The sequence below is a fragment of the Dendrobates tinctorius genome, unplaced genomic scaffold (genome assembly GCF_039654945.1).
Source record: "Dendrobates tinctorius isolate UK_male_01 unplaced genomic scaffold, ASM3965494v1 ptg000293l, whole genome shotgun sequence".
NCBI lineage: Eukaryota > Metazoa > Chordata > Amphibia > Anura > Dendrobatidae > Dendrobates > Dendrobates tinctorius.
The window spans coordinates 8,764,307-8,789,650 of record NW_027361960.1 but is presented as its reverse complement, the minus strand read 5'-3'; the positions used below and the strand labels follow the sequence as shown (position 1 = coordinate 8,789,650).

Below are 25,344 nucleotides of genomic sequence, written 5' to 3'. Positions count from 1 at the left end.
ATCCCTAAAAAATCCAACACGTCTCATGTACAAAGAACACTGAGGTCTCACGACCTCTCCCCCACTATGTCAGCATTCTGGTGTGAACTGGCAGCAAAGCAAAAGAGACTAATATAATGGGACTGAATAAACTGACACAAGCTGTAACATATGGAGCGGGGTCCAGCACTGCCCCAGCAGGGAGCACACAGAACCTTCACAGCAAAGCAGAAAGCAGAAAAAGACAAAACCAGATCAGATGCAAAGGATTAACAAATGAACAACTTAACTGAAAAATGCAGGATCAGGCAGGAGACAGCAGACCTCAAAATGCAGAGGAAGAAACAAATCACCAGCAGCAACTGAGGGAAGCCTGCTCACTTATATCCTCCCAGTCAGTAACCCCTGACATCCAATCATCGTCGTCAGGTGGCAGACTTCTGTCAACCCGGCCAGCTCCACTACCCACAGTAACCACCAGAGGGAGCCCTGACTTAGAAGTCAGAACAAGAGAGTTCACAACACGCAGGGTTGCGGAGAAGAGCCGCAAGGTTGCAGAGCAAGAGCAGAGCCGCAAGGCTGAGGAGCAAGAGCAGAGCCGCAGGGTTGCAGAGCAAGAGCAGAGCTGAGCCACAGGGTTGCGGAGCCAGACCAGAGCAGCAGGGATGCAGAGCAAGAGCAGAACCGCAGCTCAAGAGCAAAGTAGAACCGCAGGGTTTTCTGCAAGAGCAGAAGGAAACACAGCAGGATAGGGAAGGCTACAGACAGGGATATGTGATACAAATGGGATATGCATGAGTGAGAGACTGGTATAGATAGGCATCCAGTCAATAAGGTAGTGATTGCAGTACATTGAAACATCCATTTGGATACTATGGATTGTGACCGGAATCTGAACTTTTCCTACCATGAGGAGAGCACACACTCAGGAATGTGAAAAGCAACCACCTGCTCAGGCATTGTTGTGGGAGTTGGAAGGGAGGAATGTGAGAACCAAACCAACTGAGATAAAGGAGGAATGTGAAAAAAAAACAAGTTACTGCGCATGACAGCGCGTGATCAAGGTGAAACCTGATTCACTGCGCATGTCAGTGCGTGATCATTCCAATTAATATTATAAAAAGTACTGACCTCCTCAGACGATTCAAGTGGACGCACTTAGTCTGTGATGCTGACCGAGGAAAACCCCTTCCCGCTGATCGAGGTCCCCCGATGCGAAGGGTGATGCTACAATAACTCGGTAATTATTATTGATGCTGAAATCTTTCATGTCATAACTGTCATTTTTAAATCTTGAGACTATTCATGTGCTATGTAAAACAAAATGATTGCTTGCTAAAATAAAAGATTGTCAATAATCTTTGCCTGGTTGGGATGCCAGTGAGCGCTACGTAAGTTAAGGTAAATAACCTAATTTGGGAGAAAATTTAGCAAGACATAAATTGGCGTAGTCGGCAGGATTTTTCAAATTTCAGGCTTTTGAGTAAAAAGATTTTTGTAGTTGTAACTAGGAAGGTTTTTGGTATGTTCTATAGTCTGGAGAAGTGATAATTGTAAAGTTGTGATAGGTTGCGTCTATTTGGCAGAAAGCCAATTTTGGAAAATCCTAAATAACTTTTTGCCTGAATATAATTTTGAAATTCTATTTTTGTCAAAATACGGAATATTAGTTAAGGTTTCTTTGTGCAAAAAATCAGCATTTGGCATTTTGCCAAATTTTTGTTACAATGTTCAGGCGAAGTAATAAAGAAAAGTTGAGGAAAAACCGGAGGTTCCTGGCTGGACCGAAGCTCTGTATGATATAATAGCGCATGAATTGGGGAGTAGTGGACTTGCAGAGGCATAGGATAATAAGCTCAAGGGCTCAGAGCCCCATGATGTTGTTAGTGTACTCATGGGGATCCCTGCAAAGGCAGGTGATGCAGTTAACCCCTCGATATTGTTAAGTTGCTCGAGGGTGTCCCTGCAAAGGCAGGTGATGCAGTTAACCTCTCGATGTTGTTAAGTTACTCGAGGGTGTCCCTGCAAAGGCAGGTGATGCAGTTAACCCACTGATGTTGTTGATGTACTCAGGGGTGTCCCTGCTAAGGCAGGTGATGTAGTGTCTTTAGGACGGCGCATGTGGATTCTGCTCAGTGCTTACCGTGTTATGCATGACCGGAAGATTAACATGCAGGAGAAATGCTCTCAGTTAAAACAAAAGATAACAGAAGTAGGAGGGCAGGAAGTGGTGTTAGAATGTAACACCTGGTTGTAAAAAGACAAGTGAGAACATTATCAGAATGTAGCTGGAAAAAAAAAAACTGCAGTAAAAGTTCCTCAGAATAAATACTGGAAAAGAAAATGGAAAAGTGTTGCTTATAATCCAAAGTTAGAAAAGCATCTCCAAATGGAAGGAGAGGGAAAAAGTAGTCAATATGCTGAACTATATGCTGTTTTCCTAGCAATAGCTTTTGAAAAAGGGAGACAATGTCATGTTTTCACTGACTCATGGTCAGTGGCAAATGGTTTAGCAACATGGATGATGGGATGGAAAAAGCATAATTGGATGATTCATGGTAAAGAAATTTGGGGTAGGGAAGTGTGGCAATATTTGGAGGAAATGGTGCAAGAGACACCTACCACTGTCTTTCATGTTGATGCTCATATGCCAATTGACTCACTTGAACGTTTGTTTAACTCTGAAGCAGATAAAGCAGCTGCTATTCGACAAAATACTACTGAGATTGATGCTGGAGAAAAAGAAGCATGGCTGCAAGGTACAGCCGTTTGGGCTCATCAGAAAAGCGGACATCTTGGAGAAAAAGCCACTTACAGGTGGGCCAAGGAGAGAGGTGTGCCTCTGACACTTGACATAATAAAACAAACTATACAACATTGCCCAATATGTCAACATTCACAAAAACGAGAGGTACCACACACCGTAATGGGACACATAGGCAGAGGCCAGTTACCTGCTCAGATATGGCAAATGGATTTCATCGGCCCTTTGTCAGAGAGTAGGGGGTGTAAGTATGTCTGTAGTGCGGTAGATACATATTCAGGACTGATGGTGGGCTTTCCGTGTAAAGCAGCCACCCAATGGAGCACAGAGCGGACCTTAGAGATAATAACACAGTATTATGGGGTCCCCTTACAAATTCAAACTGATAATGGATCTCATTTCACTGGAGATGCCATTAAAAAATATGCTCAGGACAACAATATACAATGGGTATATCATATACCTTACTATCCACAAGCAGCAGGTTTGGTGGAAAGAATGAATGGATTATTAAAATCCACATTGAGAAAACTTAATCAATCTGATACACAGTATGGACAATGGAGAGACAATTTGAGTGAGGCTTTACAGATAATTAACAGGCCTATCACAGACTCTATGACTCCTCTCATGAGGATGCTTACACCCAATCTCACCATACATGAGGCACACCTGATAAGGTCCGTCGTATGGTGGAAAACTGATCAAGAAGCACGAATACCGGAACGAGCAACTCCACATTCAGCAGGTTTGGATTTGAGTGCATTGGAAACTGTTGTGATCCCACAGGGGAAAGTAAAACCAATAGCTACAGGATTGGGGTGTCAGATTCCAAAGGACCACTATGGACAGATAGCCACTAGGTCTAGTTTGGCATTAAAGGGGGCCATGGTGGTGGGAGGAGTCATAGATGCAGATTATCAAGGAGAAATCAAAGTATTAATGATAAATTTGGGGAATGAGCCTCTAATTTTGGAGAAAGGACAGCGTACTGCGCAAATGCTTTTGATTCCAATAAATTTGTCAGATGTGCAAGAGGGAACAGCCCCTTCAGAATTAACGATCAGAGGCTCAAAAGGTTTTGGCTCTTCTAACATCACTAATGTGGGAGCCAAAATCTGGGTTCAAAATACCCAAGGACCGCCTTCAGAGGCTGAAGTGATAGCAGTAGGCAAAGACCATACCCTGTTAATTATGAGGCCAGAAGTGGAAAAATGGGAATATATCCCACAAGAAAAATGTTATTTGAGAGAATAATGTTGATTATTGATTTTATAGATTCCAAATCTTCAAATATGGTTAAGTGGAATCCTTGGGCTCGCGTGTTTGGACAGCATCGGTGCCTGGACTCCTGGAATCTGTCTGACTACAAAATTCAGGAAGGAGTACGTTCCGAGGCCAGGAGATTGGAAGGAATACAACCGAACCACCCCGAATGAAAATGCCGGATGTGGAGGTTGGGGAAAACTCACCACTCAAGTGATTTTTGACGTTAATCTCAACATAACTGCAAAATATCCCCGACCATGGTATTATAATGGGACTAAGTCTACTATATACTTAGCTGATAGTAATGACACTTTGAATATTCAAGCTGAAGATCATATTATTTGTTGGACGACTGAACAATTAACCTTTGATCAGTCAATATGGGATAATTATAGTTCAAAAGGGGAGAATAAAACTGAGTTCACTTTTACTTTAAACAAAACTATGATTATATTTTGTGGTAATGCCACCAATCGTCAGATGGTGGCGATGACAGGACAGAAATACCCGCCTTGTAATAATCACACGGGAACCTATAACGGAACAGGACTATGCTGTGGGATACCTAGTTTATCATGTGTATCATGGAGAAGGATACTCCGGGTGTATCTGATGTCACAGACTAAAGCTGATCCAGGACAGATGAAGAAGATTCCCACATCATGTGTAAAAACAGGAACTCAATCGCAGAAGACTGTCGTTGCAGCCAAAATAATCTTCCCATCTACTCCTGCATGCCATTATAGGGGAAAAAGGGCATGGTATGATACAGTATTGGGAGGAGTCGGGGCTGTGACTGGGACTTTGAACTCATTTGATATTGAAACTTTGGCAAATAAAATGCATAATGCCGGAAAAGATATCCAAGATGCTTTGACTATACAAGGTAGATGGATGCCTACTATTTGGCGTCCTTGGAAGCAGGCATTACAAATGGATACTTTTCTTTTACAAATGAAAGATGTTTCAGATACCTTAAATTTAGAAATTAATACTAATGTTAGCATAATAGTTAACTGGACAATATGTACGCTGCAAGCTATATATCAAATTCAGCAGAAAAATAATATGCAAACTCAACTTATGACTGGGAATGAGTTAGTCTGGAGGACCGTATTTAAAAATACAATCCCCAAGGTTTCCTGGTTAAGAATAGAAGCTCCTAAGATGGTTTGCAACGACACTTTGTGTTCAGGACTATTGATTGTTTATAATGTAACCAATCAACAAGTAATGTGTAGATTTGTAGTGATGCCATTATTATTAGGTATTCCTGGACAACAGTGGTTATGGATGCCCAAGTTTAATGGGTTATATATTGATAAAAATAATCGTACTCATGATTTAAGTTTATGTGAGGATACTTTAGAGGGGAAAATTTGCAGGTTACAATCAGCCGTATATGAACCATGTTTGTTACAAAATACTATGAATGTATGTGAATTCATCATTTTGCCAACCTCATATAGAATGTTGATTGAAATAGCCCCACGAGAGGTATGTGTAATAATGGATGTTCCAATAATCTCTGGAATGATAGTACCTTATGTGGGATGCCTAAGAAATGTAACCGCACTACAATGGGAAAATCGAACTTTTCTGTTAAGCTCAGATGTAACAACTGCTGCCACTATTGAGTGGGAACCAACATTAGAAATCAATAATTGGGAGGTAAATTTAACGAAATTGAAACATATAATTGAACAATCAGAAGAAGGAAAATATATGATTACTCAATTAAATAGAACTATACAAATGCATGTGATAAGCACCACTATTATAGCAGATAAGATTGTAAAAATGGGATCGATTATTGCTGATGCTACCTCTCATCATTGGTATGATATTTTTCTAGGGTATTCGCCCTCAGCTACCAAATTATTGAATTGGCTGATTCATCCCGTGTTGGTGATGGCTATTGTAGTGATTCTATTATCCATATGGAATTGCTATATAGCTTACAAAATGTGTTGCAAGAAACCACAAGTGCTCATGGTGTCCTATAAAAATGGCGTTTAAAAGACTGCAATCAAGGACCGATTGTGATACAAATGGGATATGCATGAGTGAGAGACTGGTATAGATAGGCATCCAGTCAATAAGGTAGTGATTGCAGTACATTGAAACATCCATTTGGATACTATGGATTGTGACCGGAATCTGAACTTTTCCTACCATGAGGAGAGCACACACTAAGGAATGTGAAAAGCAACCACCTGCTCAGGCATTGTTGTGGGAGTTGGAAGGGAGGAATGTGAGAACCAAACCAACTGAGATAAAGGAGGAATGTGAAAAAAAACCAAGTTACTGCGCATGACAGCGCGTGATCAAGGTGAAACCTGATTCACTGCGCATGTCAGTGCGTGATCATTCCAATTAATATTATAAAAAGTACTGACCTCCTCAGCGGGTAGGGACTTTCCAGACGATTCAAGTGGACGCACTTAGTCTGTGATGCTGACCGAGGAAAACCCCTTCCCGCTGATCGAGGTCCCCCAATGCGAAGGGTGATGCTACAATAACTCGGTAATTATTATTGATGCTGAAATCTTTCATGTCATAACTGTCATTTTTAAATCTTGAGACTATTCATGTGCTATGTAAAACAAAAAGATTGCTTGCTAAAATAAAAGATTGTCAATAATCTTTGCCTGGTTGGGATGCCAGTGAGCGCTACGTAAGTTAAGGTAAATAACCTAATTTGGGAGAAAATTTAGCAAGACAGGATACAAACAGACACAGGTATAGGACTAGTTCAGACAGGGTAAGGCACGGGATAAGGTACATGAGTAGGACACAGTACAGACAAGGACATACATGGGAACAAATACAGGACAAGGATACAGGCCTGAATATGCAGCCTTCAGGGAGGCAGGAACACAAGACACAACGCACAGTAACAGGTCTGGGTATGCAGCCCCCAGAGAAGGCGAAAAACAGGACAGAACCTGGCAACTCAGCAGCAAGGCACTGACTGAGAGAAATCGTTGCTCAGGCATCCTCCAATGGGTGGGGATGCCTTAAGTACCTTATGCCTCTTGGCAATTCACTGGGAACATCTTAGGAAGGTGCACACTGTCTCTATAAGAACCAGGAAGAGCCTGATGGGAGATGGAAGCCATGCAGTGATGCTGGTAGGGTTGTTACACTTTGATTACTGATCCCAAAATTCAGAAAACTATGCCTGAAGACACTGACAGTCAGAGGAAACTATACTTAAAATTTGTTGGGCAATTCAGTTGACACATCATATGCCTATATATCTGCGGCTTTTACACCTGCCTCCTCAGGTCATTTTTGAAAGAGCAAGAATGCATAGATTTTAATAATGGATTAATTGATGTAATACAACAAAGCATCTCTGCAGCCTTTGCTACCGCAACATCAAAATACTTTCAATCTGATACACTTACAGTTGTGGCCAAAAGTATTGACACCCCTGCAATTCTGTCAGATAATACTCAGTTTCTTCCTGAAAATGATTGCAAACACAAATTCTTTGGTATTATCTTCATTTAATTTGTCTTAAATGAAAAAAACACAAAAGAGAATGAAGCAAAAAGCAAAACATTGATCATTTCACACAAAACTCAAAAAATGGGCCAGACAAAAGTATTGGCACCCTCAGCCTAATACTTGGTTGCACAACCTTTAGCCAAAATAACTGCGACCAACTGCTTCCGGTAACCATCAATGAGTTTCTTACAATGCTCTGCAGGAATTTTAGACCATTCTTCTTTGGCAAACTGCTCCAGGTCCCTGACATTTGAAGGGTGCCTTCTCCAAACTGCCATTTTTAGATCTCTCCACAGGTGTTCTATGGGATTCAGGTCTGGACTCATTGCTGGCCACCTTAGAAGTCTCCAGTGCTTTCTCTCAAACCAGTGCTTTCTCTCATTTTCTAGTGCTTTTTGAAGTGTGTTTTGGGTCATTGTCCTGCTGGAAGACCCATGACCTCTGAGAGAGACCCAGCTTTCTCACACTGGGCCCTACATTATGCTGCAAAATTTGTTGGTAGTCTTCAGACTTGATAATGCCATGCACACGGTCAAGCAGTCCAGTGCCAGAGGCAGCAAAGCAACCCCAAAACATCAGGGAAACTCCATGTTTGACTGTAGGGACCGTGTTCTTTTCTTTGAATGCCTCTTTTTTCTCTTGTAAACTCTATGTCGATGCCTTTGCCCAAAAAGCTCTACTTTTGTCTCATCTGACCAGAGAACATTCTTCCAAAACGTTTTAGGCTTTTTCAGGTAAGTTTTGGCAAACTCCAGCCTGGCTTTTTTATGTGGGGTCTTCCTGGGTCTCCTACCATACAGTCCCTTTTCATTCAGACGCCGACGGATAGTACGGGTTGACACTGTTGTACCCTTGGACTGCAGGGTAGCTTGAACTTGTTTGGATGTTAGTCGAGGTTCTTTATCCAACATCCGCACAATCTTGCGTTGAAATCTCTTGTCAATTTTTCTTTTCCGTCCACATCTAGGGAGGTTAGCCACAGTGCCATGGGCTTTAAACTTCTTGATGACACTGCGCACGGTAGACACAGGAACAGTCAGGTCTTTGGAGATGGACTTGTAGCCTTGAGATTCTCATGCTTCCTCACAATTTGGTTTCTCAAGTCCTCAGTCAGTTTTGGTTTTTCTTTTCTCCATGCTCAATGTGGTACACACAAGGACACAGGATAGAGGTTGAGTCAACTTTAATCCATGTCAACTGGCTGCAAGTGTGATTTAGTTATTGCCAACACCTGTTAGGTGCCACAGGTAAGTTACAGGTGCTGTTAATTACACAAATTAGAGAAGCATAACATGATTTTTCGAACAGTGCCAATACTTTTGTCCACCCTCTTATGTTTGGTGTGGAATTATATCCAATTTGGCTTTAGGACAATTCTTTTTGTGTTTTTTCATTTAAGACAAATTAAATGAAGATAATAATACCAAAGAATTTGTGTTTTAAATCATTTTCAGGAAGAAACTGAGTATTATCTGACAGAATTGCAGGGGTGTCAATACTTTTGGCCACAACTGTACACCGTATGCTCAATTTACTACGTCTGAAAACGGTAGCTTGGAAAATTCCTTTAAGGCATATGATTCTTATTGTGAAGGAAATACCATTGGTCATTCAAGCTTAATGGACTCGACAGGAGATGACAACTCTAAGTATATTGGTTACCATACAAAGAGCAACTCATCTTATGATGAAAATCACAGCATTGTTTCTTCTTTTGATTCAAACCTGGAGAGTTCAGAAGTGTTGGATTATTCTGAGGACTTTCATTGCAAAGTTCTGACATGGGAAAATTCACAGGATAAAATTGAGTGTACCTTTATTTGGAGTATAACAAACCAAGACTATTTTGTTGGTCGACAATATGGTTGCCTCTGATGATTTACCCACAGAAGAATTTATAAAAAAAAACATTTGCAATTTTTTTTTTAACAATTTTTGGAATTCCTCAAAACATATGGAATCGAGAGAGAGAACACTACAAGACTAATGCTGTATCTTCTGAATACTCTACAATAAACAATTAAAAAAGCTTCAGAAAGTTATATTAAACAACCTATGAAAGAAACAATTTCTTTCATATGTAAAGGTACTGATATAAACGCTCTTAACACCCCAGACACACCGCTGGAGTTATCAAAAATAACGGAAAATATTCAAAACAACAATCCTATAACATCCAATACTTTTCAAACTCAAACCGCCTTTGCAGACTCTTTGAAACAACCACACAAAGATATTTTGTCCTTTAAAAGCTGCTTGGCAAACTTTGAAGATATCAAGAGAAGAAATACAGTAACTCAAAAATCAGAGGAAAACCAGAAACAGTACAACCGTCGCAATTGAAAAAATATAACTCAAAAATGGTCTCACAACTACTACCAAAAATAAAGGAAGACAATTTAATAGCTAATGTCTATAGAATTCCAAGACTTCCGAACGGCATAGCAAGAGATGTCATTGTGTCCTTTTACTCTGTGTGGATAAGAAACGACTTAATGGCACCGATGAGAGACTCCAAACAGCTACCGTCTCTGTATAACAATGTAACTTTGTTCAAAGATCTTTCAAAAAACTACTACGCAAATACGGAGATCATTTTGTCATATTACAAGCAAATTTATACGTGCTGGAATTATTTATCACTGGAATCAAACATCCTCTCTACAAGTAAAATACGCATCAAAATCTTTCACCATTGTGTCTCCAGAGGAAGGCCTTGATTTTTTAAGACAACTGGGAATCACTACCTCCATACTTCAACATGACTTCTCTCCTACATGAAGCATGGTCATTTTGTTTGGATTACAATGCCTGCTGGCTGCTGTACTCTTCAAGAATTTCTTCCATTTTACTATCGCACATACAACTTTGGAAATTAGAATACAGCTCGAGCAATCAAGACATAGTTACATAGTTTTGAAGGCTGAAGGAAGACCTTATGTCCATCTAGTTCAGCCTATTTTTAGTGCAGCTGTTCTGCACTGTTGATCCTGGGGAAGGCAAAAAACCCACAGAGTAGAAGCCAATTTTCTCCATAGGGAAAAAAGTTCCTTCCCCTAAGCTGGGTTAACCATCTACCTATAATATTCTGTTATTCGTAACCTTCTATACTGTTACTCACAAGAAAAGCATCCATTCCTTTCTTAAATTCATTCAGTGAGTTGGCCATCACCACTTCCTCAGGAAGAGAATTCCAGAGCCTCACTGCTCTTACCGTGAAGAACCCTCTTCTATGCTAGTGCAGAAATTGTCTTTCCTCCAAACGAAGAGAATGCCCCCTTGTTCTTGTCACAGTCCTTAGTACAAACAGTTCATTGGAGAGATCTCTGTATTGCCCTCTGATATACTTGTACATATATATTAGGTCTCCCCTAAGTCTTCTCTTTTCTAGAGTAAATAGACCTAATTTTGATAACCTTTCTGGGTATTGTAGTGAACCAACTCCATTTATCATTTTAGTAGCCCGCCTTTGAACCCTTTCAAGTTCAGTAATGTCTTTCTTGAGCACCGGCGTCCAAAATTGCACACAATACTCCAAATGTGGTCTGACGAGTGATTTGTACAGAGGGAGAATTATGATTTAATCTCGTGTCCCCAGACCACTTCTAATGCATCCCATTACCCTATTTGCTTTGGTGGCAGCTGCCTGACACTGGGCACTCCAATTTAGCTTCTTATTGACTAAGATGCCTAAGCCTTTTTCCATGTCTGATTTCCCCAGCAGTTTCCCATTTAGTAAGTAATTATAGCATCTATTTCTCCTTCCCATGTGCATAACCTTACACTTATCTGTGTGAAACCTCATTTGCCATTTTTCAGCCCAATTCTCCAATTTACTCAAATCTGTCTGTAGTTGCAAACTGTCCTCCTTTGTGTTAACTACCTTACATAGTTTTGTATCATCTGCAAATACTGATATTTTACTGGATTAAATCTCACTCCACTTCTTACAGTTACTTTGAAACCGAACTTTCCCCCCACCAAGTTCTAGGGTTAACTGAGGGTTTACTCAGACACGTCAAGTATGTAAATGTTTTAAGCAATATTTTTGTACTCTATGTTAATCATAGAATCATAGAATCATAGAATCGTAGAGTTGGAAGGGACCTCCTGGGCCATCTGGTCCAACCCCCTGCTCAAAGCAGGATTCGCTAAATCATCCCAGTTAGATGTCTGTCCAGCCTCTGTTTGAAGACTTCCATTGAAGGAGAACTCACCACTTCTCGTGGCAGCCTGTTCCACTCATTGATCACTCTAACTGTCAAAAAGTTTTTTCTAATATCTAATCTGTGTCTCCTCCCATTCAGCTTCATCCCATTGCTTCTAGTCTTTCCTTGTGCAAATGAGAATAAAGTTGATCCTTCTACAATGTGACAGCCCTTTAGATATTTGTAGACAGCTATTAAGTCTCCTCTCAGTCTTCTCTTTTGCAAACTAAACATTCCCAAATCCTGCAACCTTTCCTCATAAGACAGGGTTTGCAGACCGGTCACCATTCTGGTCGCTCTTTTCTGAACTTGCTCCAGTTTGTTGATGTCTTTTTTAAAATGTGGTGCCCAAAATTGGACACAATATTCCAGATGAGGTCTGACCAAAGAGGAGTAGAGGGAAATAATTACTTCACGTGATCTAGACTGTATGCTTCTGTTAATACATCCTAGAATTGCATTTGCCTTTTTTTCTGCTGCATCACACTGTTGACTCATATTCAGTCTGTGATCTATTAGTATACCCAAGTCTTTTTCACATGTGCTGTCACTTAGCCCTATTCCTCCCATTCTATATATGCTTTTTTCATTTTTATTGCCCAGATGTAGTACTTTGCATTTCTCCCTGTTAAAAACCATTCTGTTAGTTGCTGCCCACTTCTCCAGTTTATTTAAATCTTTTTGAATCCTCTCTCTCTCTTCTCTAGTATTAGCTATCCCTCCTAGCTTTGTGTCATCAGCAAATTTAATCAGTTTACCCTCAATTCCTTCATCTAAATCGTTGATAAAGATGTTGAACAATACAGGGCCCAGGACAGAGCCCTGTGGTACCCCACTTGAGACATTCTTCCAACTGGATGTGCAGCCATTTACGACCACTCTTTGGGTCCGATCACTAAGCCAGTTATGAATCCACCTAACAGTTGCCTTGTCCATTCCATACTTAGTCATTTTTTCAATAAGGATTGTATGAGAGACTTTGTCAAATGCTTTGCTGAAGTCAAGATATACTATATCTACAGCATTTCCTTGATCCACCCAATCAGTAATACCGTCAGAGAAGGAAATTAAATTAGTCTGACATGACTTATTAGTTACAAACCCATGCTGACTCTGTTTAATCACTTCATTCTTATCCAGGTATTGACATACATGTTGTTTAATAATTTGTTCAAAGATCTTTCCTGGTATAGAAGTCAGACTCACCGGCCTATAGTTGCCTGGGTCCACCTTCTTCCCCTTTTTGAAGATAGGAACAACATTTGCTCTTCTCCAGTCTTCTGGCACATCTCCTGTTCTCCAAGAATTTTCAAAGATTATGGAGAGGGGTTCAAAAATTTCTTCTGCTATCTCCTTCAGTACTCTGGGGTGTAATTCATCTGGACCTGGAGACTTGAATTCATTTAGGTTAGCTAAGTGTTTCCTCACTATCTTTCTGTTTATAGATATCCTGGATTCTTCTATTCCCTTAATAGGACAGTGAATAACAGTTGATGTTACATTTCCTTTCTGAGAGAAAACAGATGCAAAATAGGAATTTAAAAGTTCAGCCTTCTCAACATCCTGTCTTACCATTTCATCATTTTCATCCTGTAAAAATCCTATAGCATCTTTGACTTTTCTTTTACTTTTGACATATCCCCAAAATCATTTATTATTGCTTTTGACATCTCTTGCAAGCCTCAATTCATTTTCAGCTTTAGCTAATCTGATTTGTGCCCTGCAGGTTCTGCAGACAGCATTATATTCTTCTTTAGATATGCCTCCCTCTTTCCATTTTATAAACATTTTTTTCTTCCTTTTTAGCATGTGCTTAAGTTCTGTGTTCATCCATCCTGGTTTCCTTAAATGCTTCCTATTCTTCCCTCTTTTCGGAATTGTTAACAACTGTGCTTTGAGAATTTCATTTTTCAAGATTTCCCATCCTTCCTGGACATTTTTGTCTTTAAGGATATCCAGCCATTGGATCCCTCCAATTCTCTTTCTGAATCCCTTAAAATCTGCCTTTCTGAAATCTAACCTTGACGTCTGAGTCTTCACAGGTCTTCCGCCTCTAGTTATCCAAAATTCTAAAATAGCATGGTCGCTACCTCCTAGGGTCCCAGCCACTTTTACCTCCTCAACCATTTCCTCCCTGTTTATAAGGATTAGATCCAAGGTAGCAGTTCCCCTTGTTTTCTCCTTTACCTTTTGGAAGATAAAGTTGTCAGCAAGAGAGGATAAGAATTTCCTTGACCTGTTAGTTTTGCCTGAGAGAGATTCCCAACAAATGTCTGGATAGTTGAAATCTCCCATGACAACTATGTCATATTTTTTGGAGAACTTGGCCATTTGATGCATAAAGAGTTCATCCATATCTTCAGCTTGCACAGGCGGCCTGTAGTAAATGCCTACAATGGTGTCCTTTCCATTGTTCTGTCCTTGTATTCTTACCCAAACAGTTTCCACAGAACTCCCAGTCTCTGAAGCTTCAATCTCTGTGCAGATATACGCATTTCTAACATACAATGCGACACCCCCTCCTCGTTTATCAAGTCTGTTTCTTGCAAATAAGTTGTATCCTTCTAGTCTTGTATTCCAATCATGTGTATTGTCCCACCAAGTTTCAGTGATTCCAATGACATCATATTTCTTTTCCTGTGTTAGTAGTTCCAATTCTCCTTGTTTGTTGCCCATGCTTTGTGCATTAGTATAGAAACATTTTAGTTTGTGATTGGTTTCTCTTTCTCCAATATTTTTATTAATTAGATTCTTTCGTCTTTGTTCTTCCTTTCCACTTCTAATAGCAGAGTTCTCAATAGCATTTGTCAGGTGTATGGCTTTTTCTGGTCTTTTGCTTCCCTTCCCATGTTGTTCTAGTTTAAAGCTCTCCTTACAAGTGTAGCAAGGCGACTTCCAAATACCTGCTTTCCAGTCTTCGTAAGGTGCACCCCATCTCTAGCAAGTAGTCCATCGTATAAGTAGTTCACTCCGTGATCCAGAAATCCAAATCGTTGCTGACGGCACCATCGACGTAGCCAGTTGTTAACCTGCAGAATCTTATTCCACCTCCTTGTTCCATGGCCATCCACTGGGAGGATGGAAGAGAAGACCACCTGCGCTCCCAGTTCTTTCACTTTCTTGCCTAAGTCTTCAAAGTCTCTGCAGATGGTTTCCAGGTCGTTTCTTACGGTGTCATTTGTCCCCACATGTAGTAGCAGGAATGGGTAGTCATCTGTAGGTCTGAAGAGTCCTGATATCCTGTCAGACACATCTTTAATTTTTGCACCTGGAAGACAGCACATTTCTCTTGAAGTTATATCCGGTCTGCAGATAGCGGCCTCTGTTCCTCTCAACAGGGAATCCCCCATGACCTCCACTCTCCGTTTCTTCTTCACAACATTTTTCTTTCTCCATCCAGGAGGACTCTGAAGGCGTACAAGGTTGCTGTTTGTTGGCAAAGTCTTATCCTGATGTATTTCTTCATCGTTTTCCTGCGTGAGAGCCTGGTACTGGTTTCTGAGCAGTATGGGTGCTGACTGCCTCCTGATCCTCCTGCTTCTCTGGGTCACATGTCTCCATTCCTCTGTTTCTTCAGGTGCACTTCGAATTTCTTCTCTTTCTGTAACATGAAGAGATAATTCTGCTCTGTCCAAGAACTCTTCACCTTCCTTAATGATCTTCAACGTAGCTAACCTCTCTTCGAGATTTTGCAACTTTTCCTCCAACAGGGTCACAAGCTTGCATTTGTGGCAGGTGAAGTTTGGCTTTTCCACTGGTAAATCTGTGAACATGTAGCAAGAAATGCAGCTCACCAAATTAATTGTATGTTAATTAATTGCATTAATTGTATGTTTAATTGTATGTTTAATAACATGTTTTGATTTGCCAGGTACTGAAATTTTAAGCAATAGTTTAATTTGATTGATATCTCTTTGAATAGTATGTTTACTTGTCTTTTCCCTATCTTCATAGGGTTTTTTTTAACCTTCCCTTTCCCTCCTCTTCTCCTTCTCTTTCCCACTTACACTTTTTTTTTCTCCTCCTTATTTTACCTATTCTTCCTTGCCTTTCCTACTCCCTCATTCCCTCCATTTAAAACTCAATAAATACAGTTGAAATACAATGTATAGTGTTGAGCATTCCGATACGGCAAATATCGGGTATCGGCCGATATTCGCTGTATCGGAATTCCAATACCGAGTACCGATATTTTTTCAATATCGGATACCGGAATCGGAAGTTCACATAATGCAATGAGCCACTGTTGTGGCTGTGATTGGCTGCTGAAATGATGTCATCATGATGCGCGGTCTGTGCGCATCATGATGCGCGGTCAGTGCGGGCCTGCCGGGGGTCTGTGCTGGCTGCCGGCGGTCTGTAAGGGCCTGCCGAGGGTCTGTGCCGGCTGCCGGGTGTCTGTATGGGCCTGCCAGGGGTCTGTGCCGGCGGTCTGTACGGGCCTGCCGGGGGTCTGTGCCGGCTGCCGGCGGTCTGTGCCGGCTGTCTGTACGGGCCTGCCGGGGATCTGTGTGTGTGTGCAGGCATCGTCCGATGGGACTACTGTCCCATCATTGTCTAATGTGTCAATCACTGTCATTGTAGCAGGCATCGCCCGATGGGACTTGTAGTACCATCGGACGATGCCTGCACACACAGACCCCCGGCAGGCCCGTACAGACCCCCCGCAGGCCCGTACAGACCGCCGGCAGCCGCACAGACCCCCCGGCAGCCGGCACAGACCCCTGGCAGGCCCGTACAGACCCCCGGCAGCCGGCACAGACCCCCGGCAGGCCCATACAGACCCCCGAGAGGCCCGCACAGACCCCGCCCATACACACAGACACGCACAGTGTCCGCCCACAGTGTCCGCCCACGCACCGCTCACACTCTTCCCCCCTCCCGAACTGGATGTACAAGGAAAGAAAGGGTTTTTTTTAAATCCGATATTTCTGTCCCATTGACTTGAATGGGACTTCCGGAATCGGAGATACCCGATACTTTTTTGTGTATCAGTCCGATCTGATATTTCTGGATATCGGATGGTATCGCTCAACACTAACAATGTAGTATCCAGTGTCGGAAAGCTGGGTTTGTTGGAGCAGTTTGCAAAAGAAGTGAGGTCTTAAATTCTAGTTGAGAGATGTAAGAAGCTTGTTAATGGTTATAGAAAGCCATTACCATATATACCTGTGTATAAGCCAAGTTTTTCAGCACATTTTTTTGTGCTAAACAACGCCCCCCACGGCTTATACACAAGTCACAGTCCCAGAAAGCCGGTGGGGGAGCAGCAGGTCACAGAGCCAGCAGCCAGCGGGGAAGGGGAGCAGCGGGTCTCAGAGCCAGGAGCCGGGGGAGGGGGAACAGCGGAGCAGCGGGTCCCAGAGCCATCGGCTGTGGCTAAAGCCTGTGCCGCTGCAGGTAATAGCGCACAGTGCCAGGCGCAGCTGCTGGTTTCCAGCACACATACTCACCTGCCTACATGCCCTCGCTGGCGCTGCATCTCGTTCCAGCCGCCGGCAGCTCTTCCTCTACAGTGATCACGTGGTACAGCTCATTAAGGTAATGAATATGCACGCCTTTCCACTACCATAGGAGTGGATCGCATATTCATTACCTTAATGAGGGGGGGGCACGTGATCGCTCGGCAGGCAGAGTTGCTGGAAGCCGGAACGAGATGCAATACCACCGAGGGTGCGCAGGCAAGGTAAATAGGATGTTTTGTTTTTGTTTTGTTTTTTAACAGGAATTATACATAGGGATAAGGAGCCATGCATAGGAGAGGGACTGGGGAGCCATACATACCATGACAGGGACTAGGGAGCCATACATACAATGACAGGGACTAGGGAGCCATACATACAATGACAGGGACAGGGGAGCCATACATACAATGACAGGGATGGGGGAGCCATACATACAATGACAGGGACTTGGGAGTCATACATACAATGACAGGGATGGGGGAGCCATACATACAATGACAGGGACTTGGGAGCCATACATACAATGACAGGGATGGGGGAGCCATACATACAATGACAGGGACTTGGGAGCCTTACATACAATGACAGGGACTCGGGAGCCATACATACCATGACAGGGACTAGGGAGCCATACATACAATGACAGGGACGGGGGAGCCATACATACAATGACAGGGACGGGGGAGCCATACATACAATGACAGGGACTTGGGAGCCATACATACAATGACAGGGACTTGGGAGCCATACATACAATGACAGGGACGGGGGAGCCATACATACAATGACAGGGACTTGGGAGCCATACATACCATGACAGGGACTTGGGAGCCATACATACCATGACAGGGACTAGGGAGCCATACATACAATGACAGGGACGGGGGAGCCATACATACAATGACAGGGACTTGGGAGCCATACATACAATGACAGGGATGGGGGAGCCATACATACAATGACAGGGACTTGGGAGCCTTACATACAATGACAGGGACTCGGGAGCCATACATACCATGACAGGGACTAGGGAGCCATACATACAATGACAGGGACGGGGGAGCCATACATACAATGACAGGGACGGGGGAGCCATACATACAATGACAGGGACTTGGGAGCCATACATACAATGACAGGGACTTGGGAGCCATACATACAATGACAGGGACGGGGGAGCCATACATACAATGACAGGGACTTGGGAGCCATACATACCATGACAGGGACTTGGGAGCCATACATACCATGACAGGGACTAGGGAGCCATACATACAATGACAGGGACGGGGGAGCCATACATACAATGACAGGGACGGGGGAGCCATACATACAATGACAGGGACTTGGGAGCCATACATACAATGACAGGGACTTGGGAGCCATACATACAATGACAGGGACTTGGGAGCCATACATACAATGACAGGGACGGGGGAGCCATACATACAATGACAGGGACGGGGGAGCCATACATACAATGACAGGGACTTGGGAGCCATACATACAATGACAGGGATGGGGGAGCCATACATACAATGACAGGGACTTGGGAGCCATACATACAATGACAGGGACTCGGGAGCCATACATACCATGACAGGGACTAGGGAGCCATACATACAATGACAGGGACGGGGGAGCCATACATACAATGACAGGGACGGGGGAGCCATACATACAATGACAGGGACTTGGGAGCCATACATACAATGACAGGGACTTGGGAGCCATACATACAATGACAGGGACGGGGGAGCCATACATACAATGACAGGGACTTGGGAGCCATACATACGATGACAGGGACTTGGGAGCCATACATACGATGACAGGGACTAGGGAGCCATACATACAATGACAGGGACGGGGGAGCCATACATACAATGACAGGGACGGGGGAGCCATACATACAATGACAGGGACTTGGGAGCCATACATACAATGACAGGGACTTGGGAGCCATACATACAATGACAGGGACAGGGGAGCCATACATACAATGACAGGGACGGGGAGCCATACATACAATGACAGGGACGGGGGAGCCATACATACAATGACAGGGACTTGGGAGCCATAGATACAATGACAGGGACTCGGGAGCCATAGATACAATGACAGGGACTCGGGAGCCATAGATACAATGACAGGGACTCGGGAGCCATACATACAATGACAGGGACGGGGGAGCCATACATACAATGACAGGGACGGGGGAGCCATAGATACAATGACAGGGACTTGGGAGCCATACATACAATGACAGGGACTCGGGAGCCATACATACAATGACAGGGACTAGGGAGCCATACATACAATGACAGGGACGGGGGAGCCATACATACAATGACAGGGACGGGGGAGCCATACATACAATGACAGGGACTTGGGAGCCATACATACAATGACAGGGACTTGGGAGCCATACATACAATGACAGGGACGGGGAGCCATACATACAATGACAGGGACGGGGGAGCCATACATACAATGACAGGGACGGGGGAGCCATACATACAATGACAGGGACTTGGGAGCCATAGATACAATGACAGGGACTTGGGAGCCATAGATACAATGACAGGGACTTGGGAGCCATACATACAATGACAGGGACTCGGGAGCCATACATACAATGACAGGGACGGGGGACCCATACATACAATGACAGGGACGGGGGAGCCATACATACAATGACAGGGACTTGGGAGCCATACATACAATGACAGGGACTAGGGAGCCATACATACAATGACAGGGACGGGGGAGCCATACATACAATGACAGGGACGGGGGAGCCATACATACAATGACAGGGACGGGGGAGCCATACATACAATGACAGGGACCGGGGAGCCATACATACAATGACAGGGACTTGGGAGCCATACATACAATGACAGGGACTAGGGAGCCATACATACAATGACAGGGACGGGGGAGCCATACATACAATGACAGGGACGGGGGAGCCATACATACAATGACAGGGACTTGGGAGCCATACATACAATGACAGGGACGGGGGAGCCATACATACAATGACAGGGACGGGGGAGCCATACATACAATGACAGGGACGGGGGAGCCATACATACAATGACAGGGACTTGGGAGCCATAGATACAATGACAGGGACTTGGGAGCCATAGATACAATGACAGGGACTTGGGAGCCATACATACAATGACAGGGACTCGGGAGCCATACATACAATGACAGGGACGGGGGAGCCATACATACAATGACAGGGACGGGGGAGCCATACATACAATGACAGGGACTTGGGAGCCATACATACAATGACAGGGACTAGGGAGCCATACATACAATGACAGGGACGGGGGAGCCATACATACAATGACAGGGACGGGGGAGCCATACATACAATGACAGGGACGGGGGAGCCATACATACAATGACAGGGACTTGGGAGCCATAGATACAATGACAGGGACTTGGGAGCCATACATACAATCACAGGAATGAGAGAACAATGCATACCCGGCTTATAATCGAGTCGATAAGCTTACCGAATTTTTCGTGGCAAAAGTAGGTGCTTCGGCTTATACTCGGGTCGGCTAATACTCGAGTATATACGGTAATTGCAGTTATTTACTCCAAAGGGGGGTTTAGTGTAAAATTATGTCCAACTTGCCTTTTTTTTGTGTTGTTCCACACAAAATAAAATAGACGTGTATAACAAAACGTGTAATTGCAAGAATTTTCTGGGAGAAATACTTCATTTTCTGAAACAATGTCTAGGGTGTCAACTAGTGATGAGCGAGCGTGCTCGGATAAGGCATTATCCAAGCATGCTCGATTGCTAATTGAGCATTTTGGTGTGCTCGAGTCGCTGCGGCTGCATGTCTCGTGGCTGTTTGACAGCCGTAAACACATGCAGAGACTCCCTAACAAACAGGCAATCCCTGCATGTGTTGCGGCTGTGGAACAAGACTTGAGTATATTTTTCGAGCATGCCGAAAATACTTCATTAAGACATGAGCATGCTCGGATAACACCTTATCTGAGCTTGCTCACTCATCACTAGTGCCAACACTTTCAGCCATGACTATATTCTAATATGAAGGTGAAAAAAAGGCTGAACAAAATAGGCAGATAATAGCGGTGATTAGTTAAATATATTTTATCACTTACCTGGTAAGTTTTTGTTGACGGTGTAATTCCATACTTTTCCAGAACACTGAAAATGACATACATAGGATGCTTAGCAAATTCATATACAAAGTATTCAAAACTAAAGTAGTTTTCCGCTGCTATGTAAAAGTTAGCAGTAGGAAGCCATATTTCCAAAAGAAAAAAGAAGGCATACTTACCAGGTAATCCACCCCTCCAATCCAGGTCTATGGCTCTGATGGACACTGTTGGACTGGAAAAGTGAATGTCCCACACCCCAGTTACCTGACCCTGTGGCATCAGCAATCAGGACACTATTTGTCAGGATGTCATCTTTTCTGGTTGGGCAGAGACTGTCAGAGCAGCAATGAGTATCCGAGGGGAAGTATGCCCTTTTTTTATTTATAAGCATGGATTCCCAGAGCAACTTGTACATAAAAGAGTTTAATATATGTAACAATTACTTATAATATGGCACAAAAATACAGAAAAACATGGTAGCAGGAAATACAATTCTGTTCACAAGAGCTCATGCAATTGTCTACAGACCACATCTACCTGAAAGGATGAGAAGTGTCTATGTAGGACCACAAGTCTTATTAGAATTGATGAATGTTAGAATGTGATGCTTCTAAAAATATTATTTACCAGGATGTCAAGCATCAACAAATTATTTTATACTGTTGGTCTTAGACACGGAACATAGATGTGAAGGTAAAAAAATCTGTACTGTGGCAATAAATCTAAATATTATAGAAAGGAATGAAAGCAGAGTACAGACATATATGGAAACATAAGAATGCACACATGCTTATATAAAGTAACATCTACATTATGACTCCATATTCTGGAATCGAAGATAAAATAATTAGAAATAACTTGAGTCTGGAATAGACTGCCAGCCCAGCACCTGGGATTATGTAATGCAATTTCTCTGTATAGGTGGTGGTGGATCGGCTCACTCGGCTGCACAAGGAGGTAGACACAGGTACAAGGTTTCTTTAAATCTTCCACTGGTTTATTATGTACATGTAGCATAAACCAGTGCAAAATGAAAATAAACACGGCCCTTCGGGCAAAACATGAAAACAAAATAGTATACAGTTTCTGCAGCTGCGGGGATCCATCCGCTCGTTCAGGATATAACATCTAGATTCAGTACGGTTTAACACAACACTACCTCAATGGAGCTGCTGGCTCCAGACACACCGACCACAGAATGACTCAGAAGGCTATTTACCTTCGAAACCCTATGCTGGGGAAAAGATATGGCACTGTCGATGTAGTCCTTACATTTTATGTTAATTTATTAAAAACACAGACATACATAAATAGCGTTCCAAACTATTATGCAAATGCTATTTTTCTCTGATTTTGCAAAATTGTTGATGCAAATGAGTCATTACCCGTAGAAGCGAGTAATCGTGAAACGGCCGTCGTCCGTTCCCTCACTCTCCCCCGCATGCCTCGTATATCCTGAATGTCCATTCCTCTGTCTGGCACTAATGTGAATTAAAGACTGTTGGATTTTCTCCTACAGTTGTGGCCAAAAGTATTGACACCCCTGCAATTTTGTCAGATAATACTCAGTTTCTTCCTGAAAATGATTGCAAACACAAATTCTTTGGTATTATTATCTTCATTTAATTTGTCTTAAATGAAAAAACACAAAAAGAATTGTCCTAAAGCCAAATTGGATATAATTCCACACCAAACATAAAAAAGAGGGTGGACAAAAGTATTGGCACTGTTCGAAAAATCATGTGATGCTTCTCTAATTTGTGTAATTAACAGCACCTGTAACTTACCTGTGGCACCTAACAGGTGTTGGCAATAACTAAATCACACTTGCAGCCAGTTGACATGGATTAAAGTTGACTCAACCTTTGCCCTTGTGTGTACCACATTGAGCATGGAGAAAAGATAGAAGACTAAAGAACTGTCTGAGGACTTGAGAAACCAAATTGTGAGGAAGCATGAGCAATCTCAAGGCTACAAGTCCATCTCCAAAGACCTGACTGTTCCTGTGTCTACCGTGCGCCGTGTCATCAAGAAGTTTAAAGCCCATGGCACTGTGGCTAACCTCCCTAGATGTGGACGGAAAAGAAAAATTGACAAGAGATTTCAACGCAAGATTGTGCGGATGTTGGATAAAGAACCTCGACTAACATCCAAACAAGTTCAAGCTGCCCTGCAGCCCGAGGGTACAACAGTGTCAACCCGTACTATCTGTCGACGTCTGAATGAAAAGGGACTGTATGGTAGGAGACCCAGGAAGACCCCACTTCTTACCCTGAGACATAAAAAAGCCAGGCTGGAGTTTGCCAAAACTTACCTGAAAAAGCCTAAAACGTTTTGGAAGAATGTTCTCTGGTCAGATGAGACAAAAGTAGAGCATTTTGGGCAAAGGTTTTGGGGTTGCTTTGCTGCCTCTGGCACTGGACTGCTTGACCGTGTGCATGGCATTATGAAGTCTGAAAACTACCAACAAATTTTGCAGCATAATGTAGGGCCCAGTGTGAGAAAGCTGGGTCTCCCTCAGAGGTCATGGGTCTTCCAGCAGGACAATGACCCAAAACACACTTCAAAAAGCACTAGAAAATGGTTTGAGAGAAAGCACTGGAGACGTCTAAGGTGGCCATCAATGAGTCCAGACCTGAATCCCATAGAACACCTGTGGAGAGATCTAAAAATGGCAGTTTTGAGAAGGTACCCTTCTAATATCAGGGACCTTGAGCAGTTTGCCAAAGAAGAATGGTCTAAAATTCCAGCAGAGCATTGTAAGAAACTCAATGATGGTTACCGGAAGCGGTTGGTCGCAGTTATTTTGGCTAAAGGTTGTGCAACTAAGTATTAGGCTGAGGGTGCCAATACTTTTGTCTGGCCCATTTTTGGAGTTTTGTGTGAAATGATCAATGTTTTGCTTTTTGCTTCATTCTCTTTTGTGTTTTTTCATTTAAGACAAATTAAATGAAGATAATAATACCAAAGAATTTGTGTTTGCAATCATTTTCAGGAAGAAACTGAGTATTATCTGACAGAATTGCAGTGGTGTCAATACTTTTGGCCACACCTGTAGCTGGTGAGTGCTGCATTTTTTCTTTTTATTGCTCACTTTGAGTCATTATAACGCTCAAATCATCAATACTTAAGAGTATAAATTTAATTTTATTGGACAAACCTCCCAATGATAAAAACCCCTCAAAATGCACTGTTCCAATTTATTATGCACAACAGAGTTTCCAAATATTTTATAAGTTGTAAAGGACTGAAAATGGTCATTCGTTGATTTTGCAGCATTAAGTGGACAGATTTACAGAAATCTAAAGCTTTTTCATTGAAAACATCTTATCAGTCCAAATTACATGTTAACATATGACTCCTTCTTTATAATCACCTTTACAATTCTTGCATCCATTGAATTTGTGAGCTTTTGCATAGTTTCTGCTTGAATTTCTTTGCAGGAAGTCAGAATAGCCGCCCAGAGCTGCTGTTTTGATGTGAACTGCCTCCCACCTTCAGATCTTTTGCTTGAGGATACTCCAATTTTCTCAATAGTGTTGAAGTCAGGAGAGGATGATGGTCACATCATGAGTTTCTATCCTTTTATGCCTTAGCAGCCAATGACGACTCAGAGGTATTACTTGCAGCATGAGATAGTGAATTGTTGTCATGCATGAAGATGATTTTCCTACAGATGGCACAATTCTTGTTTTTGAACCTCAGAACAAAGTGGTCAGTCAGAAACTCTATACACTTTTCCAAGGTCATTGTCACACCTTCATAAAGGGGGTCTAACCGCTCTATCTCCATAATTTCATCCCAAAACACGACTCTGCTTGCCATTGACTTGCTGATGTTCCAACCTTGTTGGGACATAGTGGGCATCCACCAACCATTTTTGCTTGTCTGCACTTTTTAGGAGTGGCCAAATAGTAGGTTTATGCACAACTGCAAGCCTCAGTAGGATCCTAAACCTTCAGGTTCTCGGGACTTCAGGGCA

General features: G+C 42.7%; 2 protein-coding genes across 3 annotated transcripts in view; one reads left to right on the top strand and one right to left on the bottom strand.

The window, feature by feature from the left end:
- Nucleotides 1-25,344, bottom strand: part of RNASET2 (ribonuclease T2) — a 208,907-nt gene that overhangs the window by 27,199 nt on the left and 156,364 nt on the right. For both annotated transcript variants that reach the window (XM_073560105.1, XM_073560104.1), the window contains exon 8: nt 21,363-21,408. In XM_073560105.1, coding sequence (XP_073416206.1) covers nt 21,363-21,408 — 46 coding nt within the window. The remainder of the gene's footprint in view (nt 1-21,362; nt 21,409-25,344) is intronic.
- On the top strand, nt 1,118-6,256 carry LOC141072891 (uncharacterized). The gene is made up of 3 exons (XM_073560103.1): nt 1,118-1,219; nt 2,667-2,796; nt 4,022-6,256. Exons 2-3 carry the CDS (start codon nt 2,728-2,730, stop codon nt 6,029-6,031), a joined length of 2,079 nt encoding a protein of 692 aa, XP_073416204.1. The 5' UTR covers nt 1,118-1,219; nt 2,667-2,727; the 3' UTR covers nt 6,032-6,256.